General features: G+C 44.5%; 1 protein-coding gene across 1 annotated transcript in view; it reads left to right on the top strand.

Annotated features, from left to right (window-relative positions):
* Positions 1 to 26,085, top strand: part of VAT1L (vesicle amine transport 1 like) — a gene marked incomplete at both ends in the record, with an annotated part of 145,323 nt that overhangs the window by 70,287 nt on the left and 48,951 nt on the right. The window contains 2 exons of the mRNA XM_082862511.1: positions 2,057 to 2,112; positions 5,743 to 5,937. Of these exons, the coding sequence (XP_082718637.1) occupies positions 2,057 to 2,112; positions 5,743 to 5,937 (251 nt within the window). The remainder of the gene's footprint in view (positions 1 to 2,056; positions 2,113 to 5,742; positions 5,938 to 26,085) is intronic.

Raw genomic sequence — 26,085 nt, 5'->3', positions numbered from 1 at the left:
TGCTGGCGTAATGAGATGGGGATGATGTTAGTATTTTAATATTTTCTATAGTATTGCTACTGTTCTCAATTATAAAAGTGCCTACGGCCCTATTATCCCATGAGCATTTCTCATTCTAAAAGAAATAAAGCAAGGCCAAGCCAAGGTAGTGACAAGATGGGACTCGACCCACAGAAGGAGGCACATGTGGAAAATACTAATAGCTTCAAAGGAAGTTACAAAAATGAAGCAATAAAACACCCATAAGAGGATGGAGAAGAGTGGCTAGGATGTGGTGGTTTTAAAAGGGAGGATCTTCACTATTGGAGATGAAGTTGCAAGGTGCAGAATCTCCTTCCTCTAAACTACTCCTGTATGTCCCAATCAAGACAGAAGCCCTGGATGGATAGAGCCCATGTCTGCCTCTAATTCACTTATATGCTCTTGGGTTTGGGAGGATTCATGAGAGACATCTGGGAGCAGGTTTTCTCCAGCAGACTGAGACCCCAGAGACTCCTCTCCCCCCTCTTCTTCTCTTTGTCATAGGCAGGTAAAACAATTTAAACATTAGTCTCTGCAAAGAAAAAAGCGTATCTGAAGCCAGATGTCGCATCCCAAAGCCAAATGATCTTGGAGCTCTCCAATGCTTGAGATTTTTGGCACTCTGTCCCATGGAAGCAGAGTAGAAAATTGAGCCTTAGTTCTGCATAACTCAGAAAAAAATACTCATTTCCCTACTATTAGCTGAGAATCTTATAAAACAGATATCTGAGAGGTATAAGTAGTCAAGCATCATTTTGTCATCATCAGATCACTGTGACAGAGAAGGAGGAAACTTTCATTGCTGGAGTGTTCTGGCATTATGAGTAGCGGCCATGTATTTGAAAGTCTTTAGTGGTAGATGCAGTTTTTAAATTATTACTATTGATAAGAGAAGCTATAAACGTCAGTGTAGGGATATTGGCTATGACTAACACGTGAGTCAAATACAGATGAGCATTTTACCCATCCTTATTCATTTACTGGTTCTATTTTTGCCCCAGTTCCATGACGTCATTTTGGTGTACACAACTTGATCATATCACGAGTATCTAATTTATTACATCAATTACGTGACTACTAAGTAATCAAAACCTAGTGCTGTGAAGCCTGCACCCTGTAAAAGTCACCCTATAAAAGGAGAAGCAGTGATTAACTGGCTACTAGTTTACCAAGGCCAAAGAACTAAGTTTAAGACATACATTGTGTTTTCATTTAACGGTTCTCTGAGAGGAACTTACTCCCAAATCTGTGGGGGGAAGGCAGAAAAGTCGCTGAAAAGGCACCACCAGGGTATAGTATCTCTTAACCCTCACCCAACCCAGAACCGCAGAAAGGGGTTTTTCCTTTCTGTAAGAGCATGTTAGGGAATCTTTCCTAACTCGACTTCCTGTCTTAACTCTGAATATTGCTTGTTCCCATCAGCAAGGCTCCGTTTCCCACACCATTGGTCTCAAGTGGTTTGCACCTTTCTGCCCAGACCTCTTTGGAGCTTACACGTGGGTCACACCATTTCCTTGGCTTGTGAACCTATTTTCACCTCATCTGCTCCTCTGGACCCCATCTTTCCATCCATCTAAATTCTAATTCAGCCCCGCCTCTCTCCACTACTTAATTGCCCAGCCAAGGTCAGCTCCCCAAGCCCCTCACTTGCCGAGGAATCCAATTCATGCCATAAAGTGATCTCACAAAGGAGTTCATTTCTCGGTCTCAGAGAATGGCACCAACAAGACATTTCGGCAACTCATCATTTTATTAGAATGTTGGCTTAAATCACATTTTTGCCACGTGACCTATTGTCCAACGTTATGAAATAGTCACCTTGAGAAATGTTACTTCCTCTCTGATCCAGTGATACTTAGTTAAAATTAAGTCAACTCAACACCAACCACCCCCTCCAATTCCCTTATTTTTCCAAGGCTGACCTAAATTTCCTTTCAAGTTCTTGACAGTTCTGGGCCAGACAACTGCCATTCTTCCATGCAAAGCAAGAGATGTTGATTTTCGTTAGCTTGATTTGGGAATCTTCCACTTGCAGGTTCATCCAACATGGTGACTGGAGAGACCAAGAGCTTCTTTAGCTTTGCAAAATCAGTAAGTATCCATGCACGTCCAAAGTACGCTGGTGGTGTGGTGCTTGGCATGTTGTAAGCTCTTCCATCTAAGGACATGGACCAAATAGCCTAAATCTTGTTTGGCCTTCATCTGCATCATTCATTTGCAAGAAAGCCTGCATTCTCAACCTGCTCACCACACATGGACAGGACTGTGACTTGGGCCACTTTTGTCCAAATGAAGCAGAGAAATGAGAGTGCCCGAGAAACTCCAGAAAACTATTTTGATTTCAACAGAGATTGTTTAAGTGTTGGTATTTTTAATCACTGGTCGAGAATAAACTTAGCATTCGTGCACTTTACTTGGTCCACAGAGAGACCAGCCTTTCAGTTTGGCCACTTTCTGACCGGGTCTCTAGGGCTACTTGAGATTTCTCTGTAGCCCCATCCTACTGGCTTGGAGAGACAATAGAACTCAACACTTTTCGCAAGCTCCTGGGGTGATTTTTTGACACAGGCAAGTGTGTGAACCACTAGCTTACGTGCTCATGCTCTGAACACAGTGGTTATTGTGTCTGCAGTTGTGAAGCTGCATCCCTGGGCACTGGCCCCACCACGAACCTCCTCAGGTCTACATTCCCACCTGGAGCCACACTTACTAGAATTAAACTAATCTGGGCTTGAACTTCCATGTTTACGCCTGTCCCCACCACAGGGGCCGCCATGTCTCATCAGAGCTTGCCTTTGTCCTCCCTCCTCTTAGCCTCCTTAGCAGCCAGTGAGGCACTGATGGATTCACTCGCTTTGCAAGCATCTTCTGAACACCTACTACTTGTGGTGCTGTGCCAGGCACCAGGGTACCACAGCAAATGAGACAGATGCATTTGAGGCCCTCGGGACTCTTGCGTTCTAATGAAGGAGATGATGAAATAAGTAACACATATTAATAAGATGATTGTAAATAGTCATAAAATCTCTGGAAGGGATGAAAGCAGGGTGCTGAAGTAGAAGACAGAAGAATGGGGTGGAAGCATGGTGAATAGGGTGGTCAGACAAAGCCAGGGAAAGGGGTTTAGAATTGACTCTTTGTGGCACTGTGGGATATTCATATGCCCCCAAAGTGCCAGCACTGGCTGCCAAAGGCTTCCTCTCCAAACACTCCCTGATTCTGGAATGATTAGTACCCCCGGCCCTGTGAGACTAGAATTAAAGGGCCTCGGTTTGCACTTGAGCTTTAAAGTTCAGGTCAAGGTTATTGCAACTCCGGGATGAACAGGGGAGCAAGAATGGAGTCTAGTGAAGGATGATGCTGTCTGGAGCGCGTCCCCTGACGACAGGCTTTGTGTCACTCGCAGCTGTTTTGTTGCTGTGGCTGCAATTAACATGATGCTGACGGCCTGCTGTAGGGAACCAAATTGGTCCCAAATTACATACAATTGTAAGAAGTGTTTTCCCTTTCTCCCCTACGTGCACAATCACAACACACAGCGTTAATGAAATAATTGTCGTGTGCCCACGTTCAGGGAAGGCGCTCGTGAAAACAGCCACAATGGAGGGTAAGATTCTCCTGCTTAAAGCAAGGGTGCTGATTACCAGAAGGCTTTATAGCTGGGGGTCAGGAATAAAGACTGTTCCCTTTCAGAGGCCGGGTTCAATGTCAGTTGTTCAGTTAGAAGCAAACTGAAGGTAGGGCATGCTGAGGAGTGGGGTGATGACTTTGTTCTGGAAGGTTCTAGAAAGGCATTTTCTTCTATACATTGGAGAAAGGCTTAGAAATTAAAGGCATATTTGGAAGCATACAGGAATTTCTCCCTCAGCTATCCTAATGGTGTTCCCCCTTAAAACTCTTACGGGGAGCTTGCGTTCACATGCCATTTGCTTTTAGATCCTAACGATGACGATAATAGCAAATGAAGTCAACATTTCGAGAGCAGTCTGACTCCAAATCCAGAGCTCTTACTCGCTCGATCCAAGATATCTCTCCAACTTAAGGTGATAAAAATATTTCATATTTATAGAGCACGTACTACGCACCAGACACTGAGCTAAGTACTTTGTATGTATCAACACATTTATTCCCCATGACGACCCCATGAGGTACAGTAGGGAAACTGAACACAGAGGGGTTAAGTGATTTGCTTAAAGTTGCACAGCTTGCAAGTGACAGAACTGGGATTCAAAACCAGGCATTCAGCTCTAGAACACAAACACAACTGGGCAGCAACTGTAGCCTCGGCAAGCATTCATTTCACAGACGCTTTGTGGAAGCGCTGCACATACACTGTGAATCAAGTTACTAATCATTTCTCTACCTTTGCTTTTGTGGCAAGCAGCCCACGGCCAAATACATATCTCTCCTAGAGCTGGACCCCAGGCCCTTGGGGAGCATATTTTGGTAAAAAATGTTGTGCATGAACCTTGTCCCTGTTTACAACCTGTCTTTCTTACACTTATTTTCCAACAATCTGATTTCCCCACTTAAAAAAAACAAGATATTTTACTTTTTTGAGTTTCCTCAATCCTGGAAGGAGGCAGGATGTAAAAGAAACACATCAATAACATAACTATTATAGATGTTCCTAAGTGTCCATCACACTTCTCTTTGCCTTCTATATTAAACATTTTGATCTCTTAGCACCCTTTAGAAGCTGGACCTTTGAATTTCTAAATTCTAACCAGCACCAGAAGAAACACAATTAAATCAGAACAAAGCAGCTGGATCACCATTTCTGTAGTTTGTTAATGGATTACCTACTTATTTTCATGTCTGGAGTGGGAGATGAAAGACAGGAAATAAGGGAGCCATATGTGCCAGGTGTGGGTATCCCACTTAGGACTTTAGTGCTAGTGACACCTGGGGCTGGATAATTCTGTTTTGAGGACCTGTCCTATGTATTGTAGGAGAGTTAGCAACATCCCTGCCTTCTTCCCACTAGATGCCAGCTGATTCCCCCCTTGAGTTATAACAAAAAACATCTCCAAACATTTACCAAATGTCCCTGGAGGGTAAAACCGTCCCCAGTTGAGAACCATCAATTTAGTTCCAGCACTGTGGCTTCATCGCTCCGATATGCTGTTCCTTCTTGCTATATTACGCTCCCTTCCTCTTCTTTATCTGACGCATTCTGCCTCACCTCTCCAGCCTTGCTGCTGTTCCCCCAAGGAAAGCTGCTCGTGCAGTCAGAGGCATCACTCCCCCCACGTCCCCCCCCCGCCCCCGCTCCCTTCACCAGCCCCATCACCACCACCACCATCCAGTCAGCCAAGCACTTTACACTAAACTCTCCCAGGAAACCTCGGAGGCAGCATCCTGCCAGTGTGTGTCCCTGAGAAAAATGAAGCACAGAGAATAACAGGGAGCAAATTGTAGAGTCAGGATCCAACTCCAGATCCGATGGTCCCAACCGCGTGACTTAACATTCTGATCACATGTGGTCTCGCAGTTGTTTTTGTAAAGGGCAGTGTCCCACCTACATCCTGGCTCTTCTGGGAAGCATCACTGTGCACCTGTAGCAGTGCTCAGCCAAAGAGGTGCTGACAGAAACACACCAGCAAGAGCTACCGCCTGGGCAGCTGGAATCCACCCAAGTGCAGCCCCCTTGTCTCCCTGCAATGCTACAAACATGGCCTGGCATTGATTCCTTGTAACCCACACCTTCTCTCTTTCCAGTGGTGGCAGGTTGAGAAGGTGAACCCCATCAAGCTATACGAAGAGAACAAAGTCATTGCTGGGTTTTCCCTTCTAAACCTGCTCTTCAAACAGGGCCGTGCTGGCCTCATTCGAGGAGTGGTGGACAAACTCATTGGGCTCTACAACCAGAAAAAAGTCAAGCCCGTGGTGGACTCCCTGTGGGCCCTGGAGGAGGTAAGGATGATATTTCCCCAGCAAATAATCTCTGTCTTTTTAGTCAGCTTTGGGCAGCCAGATCCGCTCTTTTATTAAGTGATTTTTCTCCAGGTTTGTTTGCTTCAAATGAGGGTCCTAAAAGTCATTGTCCTGTAGTATAGAGTGCTTTGGATGTAAGAAATACTTTACGTTTCGTAGTGGTTCTCAAACCACGTGTGTCAACATGCCATTCATGCCATGAACCCTTCCCGGGTAGGTCACCAAATCTTGATGGGTGTGTACGATTCACCTTGGTTACAAGAGAGCGTGTACATTGTGCAGCTTCAGTTCTATCCTCACCATGTGAGTGTGTGAGATCAAGGCCAGGGCGGACAACGGTTCAGAGTTGAAATGATTTGTGTGCCAAGCCCCGATGCTTGGAGCCCCTTCCAGACCTTGTTAGCTGCCACCCTGGGCGCTGTAATTATGAATGAATTGTTGGATCTAGTGTTTGACTGAGTCTTTTTATTACCTGATCTGCCAAAAGTTCTAGTATTTGAAAGCATTCCTTGATCACACAAAAAAATTAAGAGCCCCTCGTGTCACCTTTAAGGATACTGAATTGTGAACTGACCATATTGGTTCAGGGGAGATGTGCTAGGAAGAGGCAGCATCTAGAAAATTCTACAGGACAAGGGAAGATTTGGACATTTGGGAAGCCAGTCACAGTAGCTGCCCGTGAGGAGAAAATGAAGAAATGTGGTCTAGGTTTCAAGAGGCATTCCACTAAGAAATCTTCTAGGTCAGGATGTCATGACCTTGGCTTCAGGGAGCCACGAAGCCCCTGAGAAAGATGTGGGAGTGTGTTTTTTGCTCGTTTGGCTGGTTTTTGCATTTTGCATGGGTGAGTGTCTTACAGTACAAGTACATTTTTGTACTTTGGGGAGTCACGGACACCTTTGAAAAACTTAACAAAAATAAAATTCCATGGAACAGATAGTAGCTGTCATCCTGGCAAGAAAGCTGGTGTTATTTGCTTAATGGACTAGGTTGGGCAAAATCTAATGGCTTTCCTAAGCACAGAAATCCCCCCCCAAAAAGCTTTGTGGGAGTCACCATGTAATCAGAGGGGCCTGGTCCTGGATCCATGGATCAGGCCTATATATGCCTCTCTGATACTGCAATATCATGAATGATACTTTAAAAACCCAACCACCAAAACCCCTTGTTTCTTATGGTAAAAGAAATACATGCTTATTATAGGAAATTCCTAAATTAGCCAAAAACATAAGGAGAAAATAAACTGCAAGTCCACATTCCAGAGATAGATAACATTGTTAATATTTTGGTTTGCTTCCTTCCGGTCTTTTTTCTACAGCATATGCTCACTGTAATTCAATGTGTTACTAAATCAAACCAGATAATCATACATTCCTTCTGTTGTGTAATTTCTAAGATGGTTAACCTATCGTTATACTTGGGTCAAAATGTTTTAATTTAATGGATCAAATGTTTTAATTCAGTGGGTCAAACATCCATATGGTATTCACTATGGTATGTCAGTGGAATAGACAAGGGCCGAACTGCAGTGGCTGTGTCTCAGAGGTCAGGGAGAAGAGAAAATTTGAGCTACTTGAGACCAGGGCTAAGAGATTAACTTGACCATGGAGGAAAGAAGGGGACTTAAGCTCACTGCCCAAAAGGGACCCAATGAATCTGGTAGCATTTAAGTGAGGGTTGAAATCGAAGAGGGGTCTGGTTGGCCCAGTGGGTCCTTGGTTTAGTACTGGAAATCATTCCTTGGTTATAATGCAATTGAATCACCAAATATGGATTGAATATCTATTACATGCCCAACAACGCGCAGGTGTTGGGGGTACAGTGGCAAATAGATGGCCAAGATCCCTGAGTTTCAAGGAGCTCACTTTCAGAGGGGTGGGGAGGGGCAGAAAATAATCAAGTGAACTAAAAATAAGTAGGGTATTCTCCAATTGCAGTAAGTTCTGGAAGGAGGTAAATTAGGGCATATGTTGGCGAGTAAGTGGAGGGGGGAGACAGTTTCCACAGAGCAATATTTTTCAACCTTTATTTCATTATTGCTCCCTAAGGAGCTTTTTTAGACTTTTTTTTCCTTAATCAACCACCTCTATGAAATTTTAGTACCATAGATACACCAGCCATCGACCTACCTACCTATCATCCATCTGTTTATGTCCTGGATGTGTATTTGTGCTTTACATACATTAAAAGAGTAAGATTTTTAAAAATCCTCCAAGAAGCCATTTTTACCCCTTTGGGGGTGGCCTTGCTCCCACTGAGAATGCATGCTGTAGAGTGGCTTTCGATAAGGAAGGCTAGGTGTTGTTTGAACTGGGACATGAAATAGGAAAAAACTGGAAGAAGAGTATGCAAGGCAGAGAGACCCTCAAAAGCAAAGGGACAAGGGAAGATAGATGTTTAGCAGCATCTCTGGTCTCTACCCAGGAGATGCCTGCAGCACCTCCCACTGCCAGCTGTGACAACATAAAATGTTTCCAGACATTGTCAAATGTCCCCCAGGTGGGATGGGGACAGAGGCAGAATCTTCCCTAGTTGAAAACCACTGCTTTAAAAGAAGCCATATCGGTTAAGACAGTTACCAGGAAAACAAAGGAAGTATAGGTCACTAGTCATTCACAGAGGAGAGAAAGAAGGCTGCTGCCATGTTGGCCAACAAAAGCACCCACAGCCACTCATCAGTAACACCCACCAACTTTCTGATGGTTCTCTTCTGTAATGTTTACAGACATCTTTTTAGAGCTGCCGGTGGGCCAAGCTTAGCCGTTTATCAAGCCCACGCAGCTCCTCTGGGCTTGAAGAGAATAGAGCATGCTTATTACTTGCAAACCTCCAAAGGAGGACTATAATGATTTTCCCCCCTCCCCTTTGGTAAATGATTTCACAAAATTGCTTCTCAGGCCAGCTCTATAACTTCATCTATGGAATAGAAAGACCATAGGGATTAAAAGAAATTTCTCTTGGGCTCTCTGAGAATTCAGACTAGAAGATTTAATAATATCAGAGATGATTAGAGTTTCTTTTTAGCCATCTATCTTTGACTTTATTGTAAATGTAATACAAAGAGTGAGGGATATGCTGCAGCTTCCAGATACTAAACGTGCAACTGGTTTGCTCCAGATACTAAATGTGCAATTGTACGTAAAGTTGGAAAAACAGTTCAGAGGTGGGAAAGGGACAAAAAATACTTACATCTGTCAACCAAGCAGCAGACACATTACTGCGCACCTGCTATGTGCTTGTACTATGTTAGGATGTCAAGTCTACAGAAGGGATAGGTCACTTGTTCCCTGACCCTTGCGTTTATGATTTTGTTTCAGAGACAACACTAAGACCTAGAAACAATTAGAGAAGAACTTCATTTTTCAATCATGGGGTGTTTGTTTCAAGTGTGACTGGATTTGAAAACAAGAGAGAATGATGTTAAGGAAGACTGAATGTTCAGAGATGGTTTTAAGAATGAGGTGGGTCTTGGTTGAGATTAGCAGGATATAAATTCTTAGGATGATGTTGCAGTTAAAAAAAACAAGGTATTATCAGGAGGGACAGTGTGAACAAAATCAGAGAAGCAGGAGTGAGTATAAGGTACATGGGGTAGAGAGGTCTGGAAAAAAAGAGGAACAGGAACAAAGGAAGAGAGGAGAAAAGGCTGGTTCAGTCAATAGAGTCAAATCTTGGGGGCCTTCACTGCCAGGCAGAGGAGTGTGAGTTGACATTCTGGGTGAGGGGATTGCTATTAGAGACTGTGGCCTAAGGAATATGACATCCTTTGATTTCCCAATTCCCAGAAGCCCATCCTAGTCCCAAGTATGTCGCTAGAAAGATACACACCTGAACTATCCAGTTGTGGCCTCTGATCAAAAGTGCCTTTACCTGTCTGCTGTTTAATAGTGCACAGAGGGCTCTGTTATGAGCTGAACTGTGTCCCCCCTCAAACTCATATGTTGAAGCCCTAACCCCCAATACCACAGAATCTGACTATATTTAGAGATAGGGCCTTGAAAGAAATAGTTAAGTTAAAATGAGGCCTTTGGGCAGCCCTTATCCAATCTGATTGGTGTCCTTATAAGAAGAGAGATTAGGACAAAAAGAGGCACCAGGGATGTTTGCATAAAGACCATGTGAGGACACAGTGAAAAGAGGGCCATCTGCAAGCCCAGGAGACAGCCCCAGAATGACACCAACCTCACTGACACCTTGATCTTGGATGTCTAGCCTACAGGATTGTGAGAAAATACATTTCTGTTATTTAAGCCTTCCAGTCTGTGGTATTTCATTATGGCAGCCCTAGCAAATGGATACAGGGCTGCAGAGAGATCTTGGCAATTTTGAAATATTCTATTAAAGATATTTTACAACATAATTTACATAGAAGTCTGTGGTTACACTCTCCAATTATGGTACCATTGGCCACATGTGGCTATTCAAATTTAATTAAGATTAAGTCAAATCAAAAATTCAGTTCCTTGGGTATACTAGCCACATTTCAAGTGGTCAGTAGCTGCATGTGGCTAGTGGCTGCCATATTGGACCATGCAGAGATGGAAGAATGTTCCCATCACTGCAGAAATTCTCCTAGAGCTGGTCTATGAGATGATGTCATCCTTCTGTTTGAAGGTAAATTTGTCTCCCCGGCAATCTGGCATGATTACCTTTAGTAAATTGCATTAATTGTGCCCTTCCTTGTGCACTTCTCTTTGCCTTGGCTGTAGTGAAGTTCACTGACCAAATGCAGTCACTTATTTAAGTGCTCCAATCCCTCATTATGTGTCCCCCACATTTTTCCTTTCATGTTAATAGTTGTGGCTTAATTATAATGTGTCTTTCATTCTATGACATCACAAAACCTATACAGAGATGGGTCTGCCTAAAAGAATAAATTAAGGAAAAATAATGTGGTGCTGAGCTTGATAGGGACCCTTATCTGACACAGAGCAAGAGGCTGACTGGATAAAAGGCAGATTAATGTTGAACAGGGAGGGTGGGATGACTCAAGAGAGAAGGATGGGTGGAGGTGTGATTTTCAGTTTTAAAGAAGCCACAGGCTTCACCTCCAACACCAGACTGAAAAGAAAGGATGAAGCCAAGCATCTGAAACATATACCCAAACCAAAACTAAGAGGCAAAGACTCGAGGAGAAACCGTGGAAAGTCCCACTTAATTATGGCAGTTGGCGACTGGCTCGTGGAGACCTTTTTTAAAGATTTAGAAGCTCCTTCAGGGGCAGAGTTGGGGATAGGGAGAGTACTTAGAAGCATCATCCAGAAGTGGGCAATGTATTTTGTATCATGTGTACTTTGGTTTGGTGGATGGACAGGGGGCAGGCAAGAGGTCATTGAAGACTTTCAGACCTGGGTAGGCAAGCCCCAGACAAAAGTGGGGGAAGTGAATGGGAGGGAATGAGCAAATGTGAGTCATTGGGAAGGATGAAAATTGGATAGAAAGGACAAAGGAGATGCAAGATGACCAATGGTCTTTCGACCTGGGAAACCAGGACTGGGGGTGCCAACAGTGTGATTTGAGTTAGCAATGATTGAAGCTGCCGTGAAAAAATTGATGAGCTCAGATGTGATTTTGGTTTAAGATGATGGTAGAACGTGCAAGTGATGTCCACGGTCAAGTCAACCATCACATGGAGGTGAGAGATGAAGGCTGGATAATTACAACTACTGCTGCTACTGACATTTCTAGAGGATTTACTGCATGGCAGGCATTGTTCTAAATGTTTTGTATGTATTAACTTATTTAAACTCTCCAACAACCCTAAGACCCAGCTACTATTACCCCCGTCTTACAGGTCACAAAAGTGAGGCTTTGGGGAGGCTATACTTGCCCAAAGCCCTTGCTTATAATTGAATTTAATGGAAATTTGAACCCCAGGGAAGTGTGATGCATAGAAGTTATTGAAAAAACATGGCTATGAATAAACTCAATTGAACAAAAGAAGGAGCAACATAATCATATTAGCAAACACTTAGCGTAGACTGTTTATATGTGCCAAGTAGTTCTCCAAGCAAGCGCTTCCTATGAATTAACTCATTTAGTCCCCACAATAACCCCGAGGGGTGGGTACTGTTACTCTTCCTGAGATATAAATAAGGAAAGTAGACTTAGATGAAGTTAGCTGCCCAAGCTCACACAGCTGGTGCATGGCAAAGCTGGCATTCAGACCGTGGGCATTAACTTCTCCACTGTAGAAGGAAGAGGGTGAGGACAGAATCCTAGCATCCCCCACCATTCACACAGTAGGGAGAAGGTGAGGCGTCCCGGGCAGGGCAGTGGTAAAGGGACCACCATGACAGGTCTTAAAGTCAGGGACTGCTGACAAGTCAGGAAGTACGGAGCAGAAAAGCCTTTGAATTTGGCCCCGGGGTCATTGTTGACCTTTCAGAAAGCCTTTCAGTAGAATGATGAGGGCAGAAGTCTGAAGGCAGAGGGTCAGGAAGAGAATCATGGGTAGGACAGTCTGACAGCCAGCATAAGCCTCCTATTTGGCACTGAGCAGAAAAAAGGGCTGGCAAATAGCCAGGGGGTGCTGGGTCCAAAGAAGGGCTGTTTAGAAAGTAGGTTAGGGGTTGCCTAGGGCTGGGGGCATTTCTGTTCAGAGATAAAAATGTTCTAAAATTAATGACAGTTGTATAACTCTGTGACTACACTAAAAACCATTGTGCTGTGCACTTTAAATGAATGGATTGTATGGTATGCAAATTGTATCTCAATAAATTACACACACACACACACAGAGGGAGAGAGAGAGAAGGGCTATTTAAGGATGGGATAAGGGGACATGAGAGATGGGAAAGAGGTACAGCTTGGGAAGTCAGATTGCTGGCCTCAGTCCTTACTAATATTCTAGCTGCATGGCCTTATAAAGCCGCACATTCAGCCTGGTCCATCCTCCCAGTTTTCAGATAAGGAAACTGAGGCTGCAGAAGTAACCATTATGTTTGCTTTATGTCCCTTTTATTATTTTTTTTGCTGCATGCCCCCCTTTCAACATAATCACCCCTGGCTCACGCACACACTCCCAGTTTCCACGCACATTCTCCCAGCATGCCCTGCTCACGTGTTTTCTGCAATTCAGTCACGCCCCCAACCCTGCCGTGCACCAGGGCTCAGTGTGCTCTAACTACCCAACAGATCAAGCACGATGAGCCACAGCTCTGGGTCAGCATACTCATGTGCGGCAGGCTGAATAACAGCGCCCTCAAGATGCCCACATCCTAATCCCCAAAGTCTTCGAATATGTTACCTCATACAGCAAAAGGAACCTTGCAAATGTGATTAAATTAAGGATTTTACGATGAGGAGATTACCCTGGACTATGTGGGTGGGGCTGATGTAATCACAAGGGTCCTTACAAGAGTGTCAGGAGAGCTAGGGTCAGAGGAGATGTGGCAAAGGAAGCAGAGGGAAGGTGATGTGATGCAGGACCACAAGCCAAGGCATGCAGGTGGTAGGTGGTCTCTAGAAGCCGGAAAGGACAAGGAAGCAGAAGCCTCTAGAAGGAAACAGTCCTGTGGACACCTTGATTTTAACCCACATGGGCCCATTTCAAGCTTCTGACCCGCAGAACTGTAAGAGTACATTTGCGATGTGTTAAGCTACTAAGTTTGTGGTACTTTGCCAGAGCAGCAATTGGAAATTAATATGCCATCCATTCAACAAGGAGCAACCAGACAACCACAGCAGTGGGAAATGAGCCCTGGATGAGGGTAGCTGGATGGGGGTGTGACCCACCCAAGCATGCGCCACATCCCAGGGAAAGGCCTGGAAGCTGGAGAGAGATGGGGGTTGGAGCATCCAAGCCTCAACAAACACGCATGAGGCTGAACACAGAGTGATGGGGAGGCAGGAAGGCCGGCCCTGGGAGAAGGTGGGGTAGGTGGAAGCCCCTGCCCATTGCCCACTGTCCCCATCCCTCCAGCCGCACTGGACCATTGTGGCTCTTCAGAAACCTGAGTCTGTTGCCTCCTCACCTTTATCTGTGCTCTTATTTCCACCTCTCATGCCCTTCCCTCGTCCTTGTCCTCCTGCAAAATTCCTGCCCGCCTGCCAAGACGTAGGGACGGTGTTGACTCTTCTGCCATAACATCCCCGACATCCCCCAGTCTTGCCATGACGCCCACCCCTGGTTAGGAAGCCCTGCTTTCAGGTCCCAAGGGTTTGCCGCCCTCACTGACATGTTCACTGACAGTTACCTGTGAAAATGGAGAAGATAACTGTACATTGCATCAGTTTGGAGGAACTAAAAGGTGCTGACCGGACAGTATGAACTGGCAAGCTGCTCTTACAGCGCATTGCAAATGTGTCCGCCATGGAGTTGAGGTCTTTGGGGTCAGGGACTCTTAGGCAAGGTACCAAGCAAGGAGAACACAGGATGCTCTGGGCAGAAGGTTCCCGGGGCCTCAGGACAGGTACTTCCGCTCCTTGTTAAGAGGTCTAGGAACTCAGCTCTGAATACACATCTGTTACGAAGAAAATGATCACTCTTGCTTTTACACCTGTCATTTGGCTGCAAACACATCACAAATCTGGGTTTCCTCGTGAGCCAGGGACAGGGTCAGTGCAGACTGCTCTTGGCTGTTTTCACATGACCCAGATGAGATTCTGCTGCTTCCAAAGGCTGGAAATGGACATGTCTGTTTGCTTCTGTTTGCCTTCCTAGGTATTGGAGGAATCACTTGATATGTCTTATTTGCACGGTGGCATCAGGAGGACTGTTTTCAAATATTTTCCGAGGTATCTGTCCTGATGTGTTCATCACGGATTCTGGCCTATTCGCTAGGCCAGAGAAGAGGGATAAATAACTCTTCTGCAGGCCAAGATCATTTGAATAGGAGAACATAATTTAAATCAGAGAACACATGAATAAAGGTCATATTCCGGCAGGGAAACCCACTGTGGATGTTGCCTTCACGTTCACCTTCCAGAATCCATCCTACTTCCTGAGCACCCCTTTCATCCACTGAAAATGGAGCTACTACCACGTTCCCTGTTACTGCAAAGGATTTTATATTTATTGTGCCATCACTCGAGCCGATATGTGTGGAACCCTTGCAAGCTGTGAAGCTCTCTGCCAATATGTGGCGTATGATAATAGGCTAGAGCAGCTCCAATCAGGTGGGATAAGCTTTGGAACAGGAAGCAAACATGCTGGGTTTCTTAACCCTCCCCCTTCTTGGCTCTTTGGCCTATAACACTTCATTTCTCTGAGTCTCCTTTTCCTCGCCTATAAAATAGGAGCAACTGACCCTATTTCCCGGAACAGTTGTATATTTGTTCCTAGGGCTGACGTAACAAAGTAACCCAAACTGAATGGCTTTAAACAACAGACATTTATTGTCTCCCAGCTCCAGAGGCCAGAAGTCAGAAATCAAGGTGTCGACGGGGTTCCTTTCTTCCGACGGTTGTTAGGGAGAATCTGTTCCAGGCCTCTCCCCCAGCTTCCAGTGGTTTGCTGGCCGTCTTCAGCAATCCTTGGCTCACAGAAGCATCACTGTCTCTCTCTGCCTCCGTTTTCACATGGTGTTCTGTGTGTGTGTGTGTGTGAGAGTGTGTGTGTGTGTGTGTCTGTCAGTCTCCAAATTTCCCCTTTCTCTAAGGACATCAGTCATATTGGATGAAGGCCCACCCCGCTCCAGTGTGAACTCAACTAACTTCAGTGACCCTATTTCCAAACAAGTTCACATTCTGTGGTTCTGGGGGTTAGGACTTCAATATATGAATTCGCAGGGGGTGGGAGAGGACAGGACATGATTCAGTCCATAACAAATGGTGAGTCAGATCAGATCAAAAGGGAAATATTTTGTGAGCTATAAGGGGCTGCAGAGACAAGATTTCCCATAAGGCTTCAAAGGGCAGGCTCCGGAATCGTTCAAGCCCTCCAATTATAGCTGTGAGTCCTTGGGAAAGGTACTTTGCTTCTTCTCTTCTTTCTCCATCTGTGAGATGGGATAACAGCAGTGCCTCCTCTATGGGGTCGTTGTGAAAATGTCAGGGGCAATGTGGGAGGCGGGCACGGCCGGGCCCATGGTAAAAGTCCGCCTCTGTCATCACCCTGAGGGGTGGGAGGGGTGGGCCCTGTCTTTCTATCCTCTGGCAGGTGAATGCCCCCAGGACCCATTTCCTCCCTGATTTGCTGCTGTGTGATGCAGGCAGGCAGGCTAACTGGGGTCTTACGCTTTCCTTCCTTCCTGAAGGCATCAGTAGGAGCTGCTTCATGGAACAGAAGCTCAGAGCAGCACAAACGATAAATACATGGCTGTTTGGATGCTCTGAGCCTCCGCCCATCTCATCTCGGATTTCTAAAAACTGTCAGCTGGTTTGGGGAGGCGCTGCCAGGAAAGTGCCGTGCTCTGGTTAGTCATTTAATAAACTCTAAATGAGCAGCTGTGGGTACTGGACAAGTGACAAAGTAGTAGTGGCAGCTGAAGGTTGCTGTTTACACTGAGCCAGGCGCTGTCCTGAGCACTTCACGGGCACTGGCTCCTCTAGATTCATAGCCATCCTGGCAGGAGCCATTATTTCCCCATTTTACAGATGGGGAGACTGAGGCTGGGAGGGAGGGCTAAGTGGCTTTGTGGACGAGCTCACATAGCCAAGAAGCGGTGGGGTCGAACCTTGAGTCTCCGGCTGGCTCTCTCCTAAAGCTGAGCTCGTAACCAAGTCTCAGCCCCTCTGGGAACAAGGATGACTGTCCCAGGCCCTACACCCTGCTTGCCCCGTCACCCTGATCGGAGGCATCCTGGGTCAGGAGGGAAGACTGGTGTTCGAAACCCCGGTGCCTCTGTCCCTAACTTCTGTGAGTGCAGACAGGTGACTCTGAATCACAAGCCTTAGTTTTCTGCCTCTGTAAAATGGGGCTGATGACCCTTGCTCTTCCTTCCATGTTAAAGTCTGGGGCAACCACGTGTCAGCTATAAACCGTGTGCTGTGTACAAATGTCTCAGAGTGGGCACTTAATACAATTTTCGTTTGTTTCTTCCTTTCCCTGTTTCTTCCCCAACGCGTGTCACTTTCATCACTCCCTGGCACACTCACACGCATTGTCAAACAGCACTTGGGTGAGGATGGGGCCGTGGTGCATCAGCTGACAGCCTCAGCTGTCAGATGCTCACCTCAGCCCTCTGGGGTGGGTTTTACTCAGGTGAGGAGAGCTGATCCTTCTCCACGACATGGGACATAAAGGGCAGCACAAATTCCCTCGACTCCCAGGCCAGTACTCGAGTCTCACCTCCTCCCTCTCTGCCGGCCACAGTGACTACAAATTATGAGCTAGTTGGGCTATTTTCCTTGCACTCTTATTCTTGGCAAGTGAACACGTTCCAAACGATCATGTTTACCATCCAAGTCACTGTATCCAAGGCTGTGGTGGGAAGTGTAGAGGTGCGCTGCACCCACCCCCCCATCAGCACAGCATTTTACTTGCCTTGTAGGAATCGAGCCCCACAGTAAACCCACAGAAAACCCACAGAGACAGGCAGGTCAGCTGTTATGCCCATTATACAGATTTTTAAAAAGAGGGACTGAGCAAGGTAATTTATACTAGGAGGTAGAACCAGGAATCCAAGCAAGGTTTCTTATTCTGGAGCTCATGTGTGTTTGTGAGTATGTGTGTTTGTACGTGTGCTTGTGAATATGTGTGTCTTTGCGTGTATGTGTGAATAGGTGTGTGTATATATGTGTGTGTTTGTGTGTCTACTGTGCTTATGTGTTTGTTTTGCCTCTTTCCCCAGCATTTTTTCTCACAAGTAAAAGATTAAATGATATAAATATCATATGACCACAATATAAATTTAGAAAACAGAAAAAAGAACTAAAGATCACCCATAATTGTGCCACCCTAAACAGAACTACTGTTATTGTCTTAATGTACCCCGTTCCTGGCTTTGTTCCTACACATCCTCTCCCCTGCCACCCCTGACAGTTGTTAAGTGGCCCAGATTGGCTCCTGAGCCTGTGTGAGCGCGTCAGGAGTATATTATGATGCTTGTTTAAGGAGGCATGTGGAACCACAACAAAATGGAGGAAGTGTTTCCTTTGGAACATTGCAGGGTTAGGGCTTCAACACAGGAATTTTGCAGGGACACAAACATTCAGTTCATAACACTCCCTAAATTCCCTAGAGAGACTCAGCTCATTCCTTCTTTTCTTTTCTTTCTAACTAATATAAAAACTGGGGGTAAAGAAGTGTGCTTCCCATAGTGTTTGGGCTGCCTATGGATTCTTTCCTTGACCTGTTTTTTATTTAACTTTTTTTTTCAATTTCCATGTAGTTGCACATAATAGTTTTTCAAAACCAGCTTGCATTTATTGAACACCTACTATTTACCAAGCCCAGAGCTGGGCCCTGGAGGGACAGAAAAGCAAAGTACTCTCAAGGAGCACACCAGCTGGTGGTAGACATGTAAACAGACAATTAAAATATCGTGTTGCAAGCTCATTAATGGGTGCACGTTCATAAGAAATACTGATGGCAAACAGCAGGAGTTCAACTCTGCTTGAGCGTCCCTGTGGTTGTGAAAGACCCTTATAAACCACGCCCTCCCCATCACAGTTGCGGGCTTTACTTGTCCACCTCGTTAGCAACTTGTAAGAGCGGAATGCTTGGGTGCTCTAAATTTTGAAGTACAATAATTTCCTGATGGTTAGAAAAAGAAAGGGAGCGTTCAATGTGTTGGCAGGTCTTCACTGTCTTTAGAGAAGAAAAAAACCTAAGGCAGGATCAAAACAGAAGAAGTAAGAGCTAAAAGGAGACACCTGAAGTTTTGCTCACCCAAGATTCTAACTTTATTTTTTGTGTTTAAAAATTTGAGGGCTTCCCTGGTGGTGCAGTGGTTGGGAGTCCGCCTGCTGGTGCAGGGGACACGGGTTCGTGCCCCGGTCCGGGAGGATCCCACATGCCGCGGAGCGGCTGGGCCCGTGAGCCATGGCCGCTGAGCCTGCGCGTCCCGAGCCTGTTGCTCCGCGGCGGGAGGGGCCACAGCAGTGAGAGGCCCGCGTATCGCCAAAAAAAAAAAAAAAAAAATTGACAAAGTTTCTTCAGCTCTTCCTTGGAGGATGCTTCTGAGAGCAAATATGGAAGAGTCCCTGCCACACCCACTGCGATCATTTTTCTGTTTGGATCCATATTTTTTTTAATTTTATTATTTTTGGCTGCTCTAGGTCTTCATTGCTGCACGCAGGCTTTCTCCAGTTGCGGCGAGAGGGGGCTACTCTTCGTTGTGGTGCGCGGGCTTCTCATTGTGGTGGCTTCTCTTGTTGCGGAGCAGGGCTCTAGGCATGCGGGCTTCAGTAGTTGCAGTGCGCGGGCTCTGGAGCACAGGTTCAGTAGTTGTGGCACACGGGCTTAGTTGCTCTATGGCATGTGGGATCTTCCTGGACCAGGGATCGAACCTGTGTCCCCTGCGTTGGCAGGCAGACTCTTAACCACTGCCCCACCAGGGAAGTCCCTGGATCCTTTTTTTTTTTTTTCATTATTGGAGTATAATTGCTTTACAATGTTGTGTTAGTTTCTGTTGTACGACAAAGTGAATCAGTCATATGCATACGTATATCTCCATATCCCCTCCCTCGGGAGCCTCTCTCCCACCCTCCCCATCCCACCCCTCTAGGTAGTCACAAAGCACCGAGTGGATCTCCCTGTGCTATGCGGCTGCTTCCCACTAGCTATCTGTTTTACGTTTGGTAGTGTATATATGTCCATGCCACTCTCTCACTTCGTCCCAGCTTCCCCTTCCCCCTCCCCGTGTCCTCAAGTCCATTCTCTACGTCTCTGCCTGGATCCATTTTTCTATTGTTTTTCTGCTCCTGGCTTCCACTTGGCTGCCATTTTTCAGTGTCCTCTGCTGCTTTATTATTTATCCACAAGTTGACTTTCTTCTTGTTTCTAGGCAGGCAGGCTTCCCCACATCATTATCCTCTGTTTATATCATTAGCTGCAATTTAGGTTTGTTGTGTGACAGGATCATCCTCAACGTGCTGCAAATATGACTCACTCGCTGTAACTTTCATCACCTATGTTTGTACTTCCTCTAAAGTGTTGATAAACTTATCACAGACCAGCAGTGTTAAGAAATATGCCTTTTAAAAAATAATCATAAAAATTGGTCAATAGCAGTGGCTTCTGCTTCTCTCACTGACATTCCGAGCGTTTTATTTGCTTTAGGAGGTTCAGGCTTAATATTTCTTTATTTGCTACAGGTTTAATTTTTCACTTTTCCTTGTCTGTGGTTTGAGTTTCTTCTCACCATCGCTCTGTGGTGTTTGGATGGCCTTGGCTCACATCAGGAATGTCCTTCCCCATCTTCTACCAACAATGAGTGCTGAATGAATGATTTTTCCCAGTTGTGCTAAACAGTAAACTTTTGAAAAAAAATGCAGTCTGCATTCACTCTTCAAAAAGTTTATTGATACCTACTCTGTGCTAGAGGATGTTGTAAGATGAAGAAAAGAATGTCCCACTGTCTCATTTTCCAGAGTCGGGAGGGAGAGAGGTCTGATGCATAAACCCATCAATTCCAGTGCAGTGCAGTTCCCATAGGGGCAAAGCATGACCAGGTCTGAGGGAAACCAGGCAAGACTTCCTTCAAAGAGGAGGTCAGTCACACTTGACCTGCTTCCCCATCACGAGGCCCCTTCCTGCTTGTTACTGTTATCAGAAGAGGAGAGTCACGTGAGTGATGGACAGACGTCAACAGACTCTGAGGATGTCTTAGGCTGAGATCCCTTCAAAGCAGAGCCTGGGATACAGGCTTGGGTGCAAGAATTTATGTGAGAAATGATCCCAGGGAGGAAAAGTAGAGGAGATGGAGAACACTAACGACACGAAGAAAGGATTGTTATCAGAGGCGGCTATTGCTACGATGAGTGCTTTCTAACTGCTTAATTCCAAGAAACTGAGATGTTCCCATGGGAACCACTCTTAGGAGGAGGAAAGGGAGGGTGAGCTGGCAAGCTGGCTTGACAGGCAGAGGCAACACACGGGCATGGAAAGACACACTGGCCCTGTGACGTGGGTTCGCATCCCACCTCCTCCACCACCAAGATGCGCGACCTTAGGCAAGTCACTGACTCTCGGAGCCTTCATCTCCTTACCTGCCTTAGTCAGACTGGCTGTCAGTGGACTGCAGGAGAAGACACAGGTACGAGGCTCGATTCTTGGGGAGACTTGGGAAATGCATCTCAGAACCGTCTTCCTGGGAAACCAAAGAAGGACGCATTGTCATTGACTGTCACTACCCATTCGTCCAGGTGGCCCCACAGGTACCAAGTCCCCAGTGCCCCAAGCTGTGCATGCGTGAGGATGGGCTCCCCCGCTCACGCATCAAGGACACCGCAGGGTGAAGCCCAGGTACACGCAGGGCCCAAGGCACATGCAGGGTAGTCAACGCCTGCATGGTACAGGTCCCAGCAGCAGTAGCTAGAGAATGAAAGGGACCCAGAAGATTCCAAGTGCTGTGCAAGAGGGGGCCGATCCAACGGGTGTAAATTTCTTTAGCGAAATGAGATATAGAGACCTGGAAAGTGGCAGGTCCTACAACAGGTAGCACAGAAAGCTCCCCAAGTGGAGGTACACACAGCGGTGCGCTGGGAAATGTTTAACAACTGGCCTTGGCAAAGAACGCCCTGATGGGTAGCATTTGCCAATTTCTGTGCTGTAAACACTCTCCATCAGGACCAGTATCAAGTTACCATCATGAGTGCACAGTTGGGAAGGGACACGCACCATCAGCTGTCAGAGCTACCTTTTCTGGGACATGTCTCCTGGGGCCAAGTTCCCAGGGTTGGCCAATGATAGGATACTGCTTGGAGGGTGGATTCCCTCAGGAACCATCAGGCAGACCGTTCAGTTTGGCTGGTCTCCTGTGTGGAGAAGCCCTGGCTCCATGTCACCTTGCCCAGCTCGTGCAGGACAACTTGGGGAAACCATCTCAGAATATTTCAGAATATTTACTATGAGATGGTATAAAAAAATCAATATCCAACGAACAAAGACCTACTGTATAGCACAGGGAACTATGCACAGTATTTTGTAATACCCTACAAGGGAAAAGAATCTGAAAAAGAAGATATAGAGACATATATATATATATATATATATAGTATAACTGAATCACTGTGCTGTACACCTGAAAGTAACACAACATTATAAAGCAACTATGCTTCAATTTAAAAAAACAAAAATAAATAAATACATAAATATTTTTAAAAGGTCAATATCCAGGCAGCAGCTCCCTCCCTCAGCAACGCCAGGCCTCAGATCCATTTCTGCCTTGTTCTTTAGGCCTCTGTTAAGCTCTCCTCACTTGGACATCCACCCCCAGCTCACGTGCTTCCTGTGCTTCCAACACTGAGATACATGTCTTGTCTTTTGTTTTGTTTTTTGTTTTTAGCATCTTTACTGGAGTATAATTGCTTTACAATGGTGTGTTAGTTTCTGCTGTATAACAAAGTGAATCAGCTATACATATACATATGTTCCCACATCTCCTCCCTCTTGCGTCTCCCTATCACCCTCCCTATCCCACCCCTCTAGGTGGACACAAAGCACCGAGCTGATCTCCCTGTGCTATGCGGCTGCTTCCCGCTAGCTATCTGTTTTACATTTGGTAGTGTATGTATGTCCATGCCACCCTCTCACTTCGTCCAAGCTTACCCTTCCCCCTCCCTGTGTCCTCAAGTCCATTCTCTACATCTGCATCTTTATTCCTGTCCTGCCCTTAGTTTCTTCAGAACCTTTTTCTTTTTTTTTTTTTAGATTCCATATATATGTGTTAGCATACGGTATTTGTTTTTCTCTTTCTGACTTACTCCACTCTGTATGACAGTCTCTAGGTCCATCCACCTCATTACAAATAACTCAATTTCGTTTCTTTTTATGGCTGAGTAATATTCCATTGTATATATGTGCCACATCTTCTTTATCCATTCCTCTGTCAGTGGACACTTAGGTTGCTTCCATGTCCTGGCTATTGTAGATAGTGCTGCAATGAACATTGTGGTACATGATTCTTTTTGAATTATGGTTTTCTCAGGGTATATGCCCAGTAGTGGGATTGATGGGTCATATAGTAGTTCTATTTTTAGTTTTTTAAGGAACCTCCATACTGTTCTCCATAGTGGCTGTATCAATTTACATTCCCACCAACAGTGCAAGAGGATTCCCCTTTCTCCACATCCTCTCCAGCATTTATTGTTTGTAGATTTTTTGATGGTCGCCATTCTGACTGGTGTGACGTGATACCTCATTGTAGTTTTGATGTGCATTGCACTAAAGATTAGTGATGTTGAGCATCCTTTCATGTGTGTGTTGGCAATCTGTATATGTTCTTTGGAGAAATGTCTCTTTAAGTCTTCTGCCCACTTTTGGATTGGGTTGTTTGTTTTTTTGATATTGAGCTACATGAGCTTCTTGTAAAATCTGGAGATTAATCCTCTGTCAGTTGCTTCATTTGCAAATATTTTCTCCCATTCTGAGGGTTGTCTTTTCATCTTGTTTATGGTTTCCTTTGCTGTGCAAAAGCTTTTAAGTTTCATTAGGTCCCATTTGTTTGTTTTTGTTTTTATTTCCATTGCTCTAGGAGGTGGGTCAAAAAGCATCTTGCTGTGATTTATGTCATAGAGTGTTCTGCCTATGTTTTCCTCTAAGAGTTTGATAGTGTCTGGACTTACATTTAGGTCTTTAATCCATTTTGAGTCTATTTTTCTGTATGGAGTTAGGGAGTGTTCTAATTTTATTCTTTTACATGTAGCTGTCCAGTTTTCCCAGCACCAGTTATTGAAGAGGCTGTCTTTTCTCCACTGCATATTCTTGCCTTCTTTATCAAAAATAAGGTGACCATATGTGCTTGGCTTTATCTCTGGGCTTTCTCTCCTGTTCCATTGATCTATATCTCTGTTTTTGTGCCAGTACCATATTGTCTTGATTACTGTAGCTTTGTAGTACAGTCTGAAGTCCAGGAGCCTGATTCCTCCAGTTCCGTTTTTCTTTCTCAAGATTGCTTTGGCTATTCCAGGTCTTTTGTGTTCCCATGCAAACTGTGAAATTTTTTTGTTCTAGTTCTGTGAAAAATGCCATTGGTAGTTTGATAGGGATTACATTGAATCTGTACATTGCTTTGGGTAATACAGTCGTTTTCACAATGTTGATTCTTCTAGTCCAAGAACATGGTGTATCTCTCCATCTGTTTGTATCATCTTCAATTTCTTTCATCAGTGTCTTATAGTTTTCTGCATACAGGTATTTTGTCTCCTTAGGTAGGTCTATTCCTAGGTATTTTATTCTTTCTGTTGCAGTGGTAAATGGGAGTGTTTCCTTAATTTCTCTTTCAGATTTTTCATCATTAGTGTATAGGAATGCCAGAGATTTCTGTGCATTAATTTTGTATCCTGCTACTTTACCAAATTCATTGATTAGCTCTAGTAGTTTTCTGGTAGCATCTTTAGGACTCTCTATGTATAGTATCATGTCATCTGCAAACAGTGACAATTTTGCTTCTTCTTTTCTGATTTGGATTCCTTTTATTTCTTTTTCTTCTCTGATTGCTGTGGCTACAACTTACAAAACTATGTAGAATAACAGTGAAGAGAGTGGGCAACCTTGTCTTGTTACTGATCTTAGTGGAAATGGTTTCAGTTTTTCACCATTGAGAACAGTGTTGGCTGTGTGACTGTCATATATGGCCTTTATTATGTTGAGGTAAGTTCCCTCTGTGCCTACTTTCTGTAGGGTTTTTATCATAAATGGGTGTTGAATTTTGTCGAAAGCTTTTTCTGCATCTGTTGAGATGATCATATGGTTTTTATCCTTCAATATTTTAATATGGTGTATCACATTGATTGATTTGCATATTGAAGAATCCTTGCATTCCTGGGATAAACCCCACTTAATCATGGTGTATGATCCTTTTAATATGCTGTTGGATTCTGTTTGCTAGTGTCTTGTTGACAACTTTTGTATCTATGTTCATCAGTGATATTGGCCTGTAGTTTTCTTTTTTTGTGATATCCTTGTCTGGTTTTGGTATCAAGGTGATGGTGGCCTTGTAGAATGAGCTTGGAGTGTTCCTCCCTCTGCTATATTTTGGAAGAGTTTGAGAAGGATAGGTGTTAGCTCTTCTCTAAATGTTTGATAGAATTAGCCTGTGAAGCCATCTAGTCCTGGGCTTTTGTTTGTTGGAAGATTTTTAATCACAGTCTCAATTTCAGTTCTTGTAATTGGTCTGTTTATATTTTTCTATTTCTTCCCGGTTCAGTCTCGGAAGGTTGTACTTTTCTAACAATTTGTCCATTTCTTCCAGGTTGTGCATTTTATTGGCATAGAGTTGCTTGTAGTAATCTCTCATGATCCTTTGTATTTCTGCAGTGTCAGTTATTATCTCTCCTTTTTCATTTCCAATTCTATTGATTTGAGTCTTCTCCCTTTTTTTCTTAATGAGTCTGGCTAATCGTTTATCAATTTTGTTTGTGTTCTCAAGGAACCAGCTTTTAGTTTTATTGATCTTTGCTATCGTTTCCTTCATTTCTTTTTCACTTATTTCTGATCTGATCTTTATGATCTCTTTCCTTCTGCTAACTCTGGTTTTTTTTTTCTTCTTTCTCTAATTGCTTTAGGTGTAAGGTTAGTTTGTTTATTTGAGATGTTTCTTGTTTCTTGAGGGAGGATTGTATTGCTATAAACGTCCCTCTTAGAACTGCTTTTGCTGCATCCCATAGGTTTTGGGTCGTCGTGTTTTCATTGCCATTTGTTTCTAGGTATTTTTTTATTTCCTGTTTGATTTCTTCAGTGATCTCTTGGTTATTTAGTAGTGTATTGTTTAGCCTCCATGCGTTTGTATTTTTTACAGATTTTTTCCTGTAATTGATATCTAGTCTCAGAGTGTTATGGTCGGAAAAGATACTTGATAGGATTTCAATTTTCTTAAATCTACCAAGGCTTGATTTGTGACCCAAGATATGGTCCATCCTGGAGAATGTTCCATGAGTGCTTGAGAAGAAAGTGTATTCTATTGTTTTTGGATGGAATGTCCTACAAATATCAATTAAGTCCATCTTGTTTAATGTATCATTTAAAGTTTGTGTTTCCGTAATTATTTTCATTTTGGATGATCTGTCCATTGGTGAAAG

Source organism: Leucopleurus acutus (genome assembly GCF_964270905.1).
Source record: "Leucopleurus acutus genome assembly, chromosome: 20".
NCBI lineage: Eukaryota > Metazoa > Chordata > Mammalia > Artiodactyla > Delphinidae > Leucopleurus > Leucopleurus acutus.
This window is presented reverse-complemented; position numbering and strand designations above follow the sequence as displayed.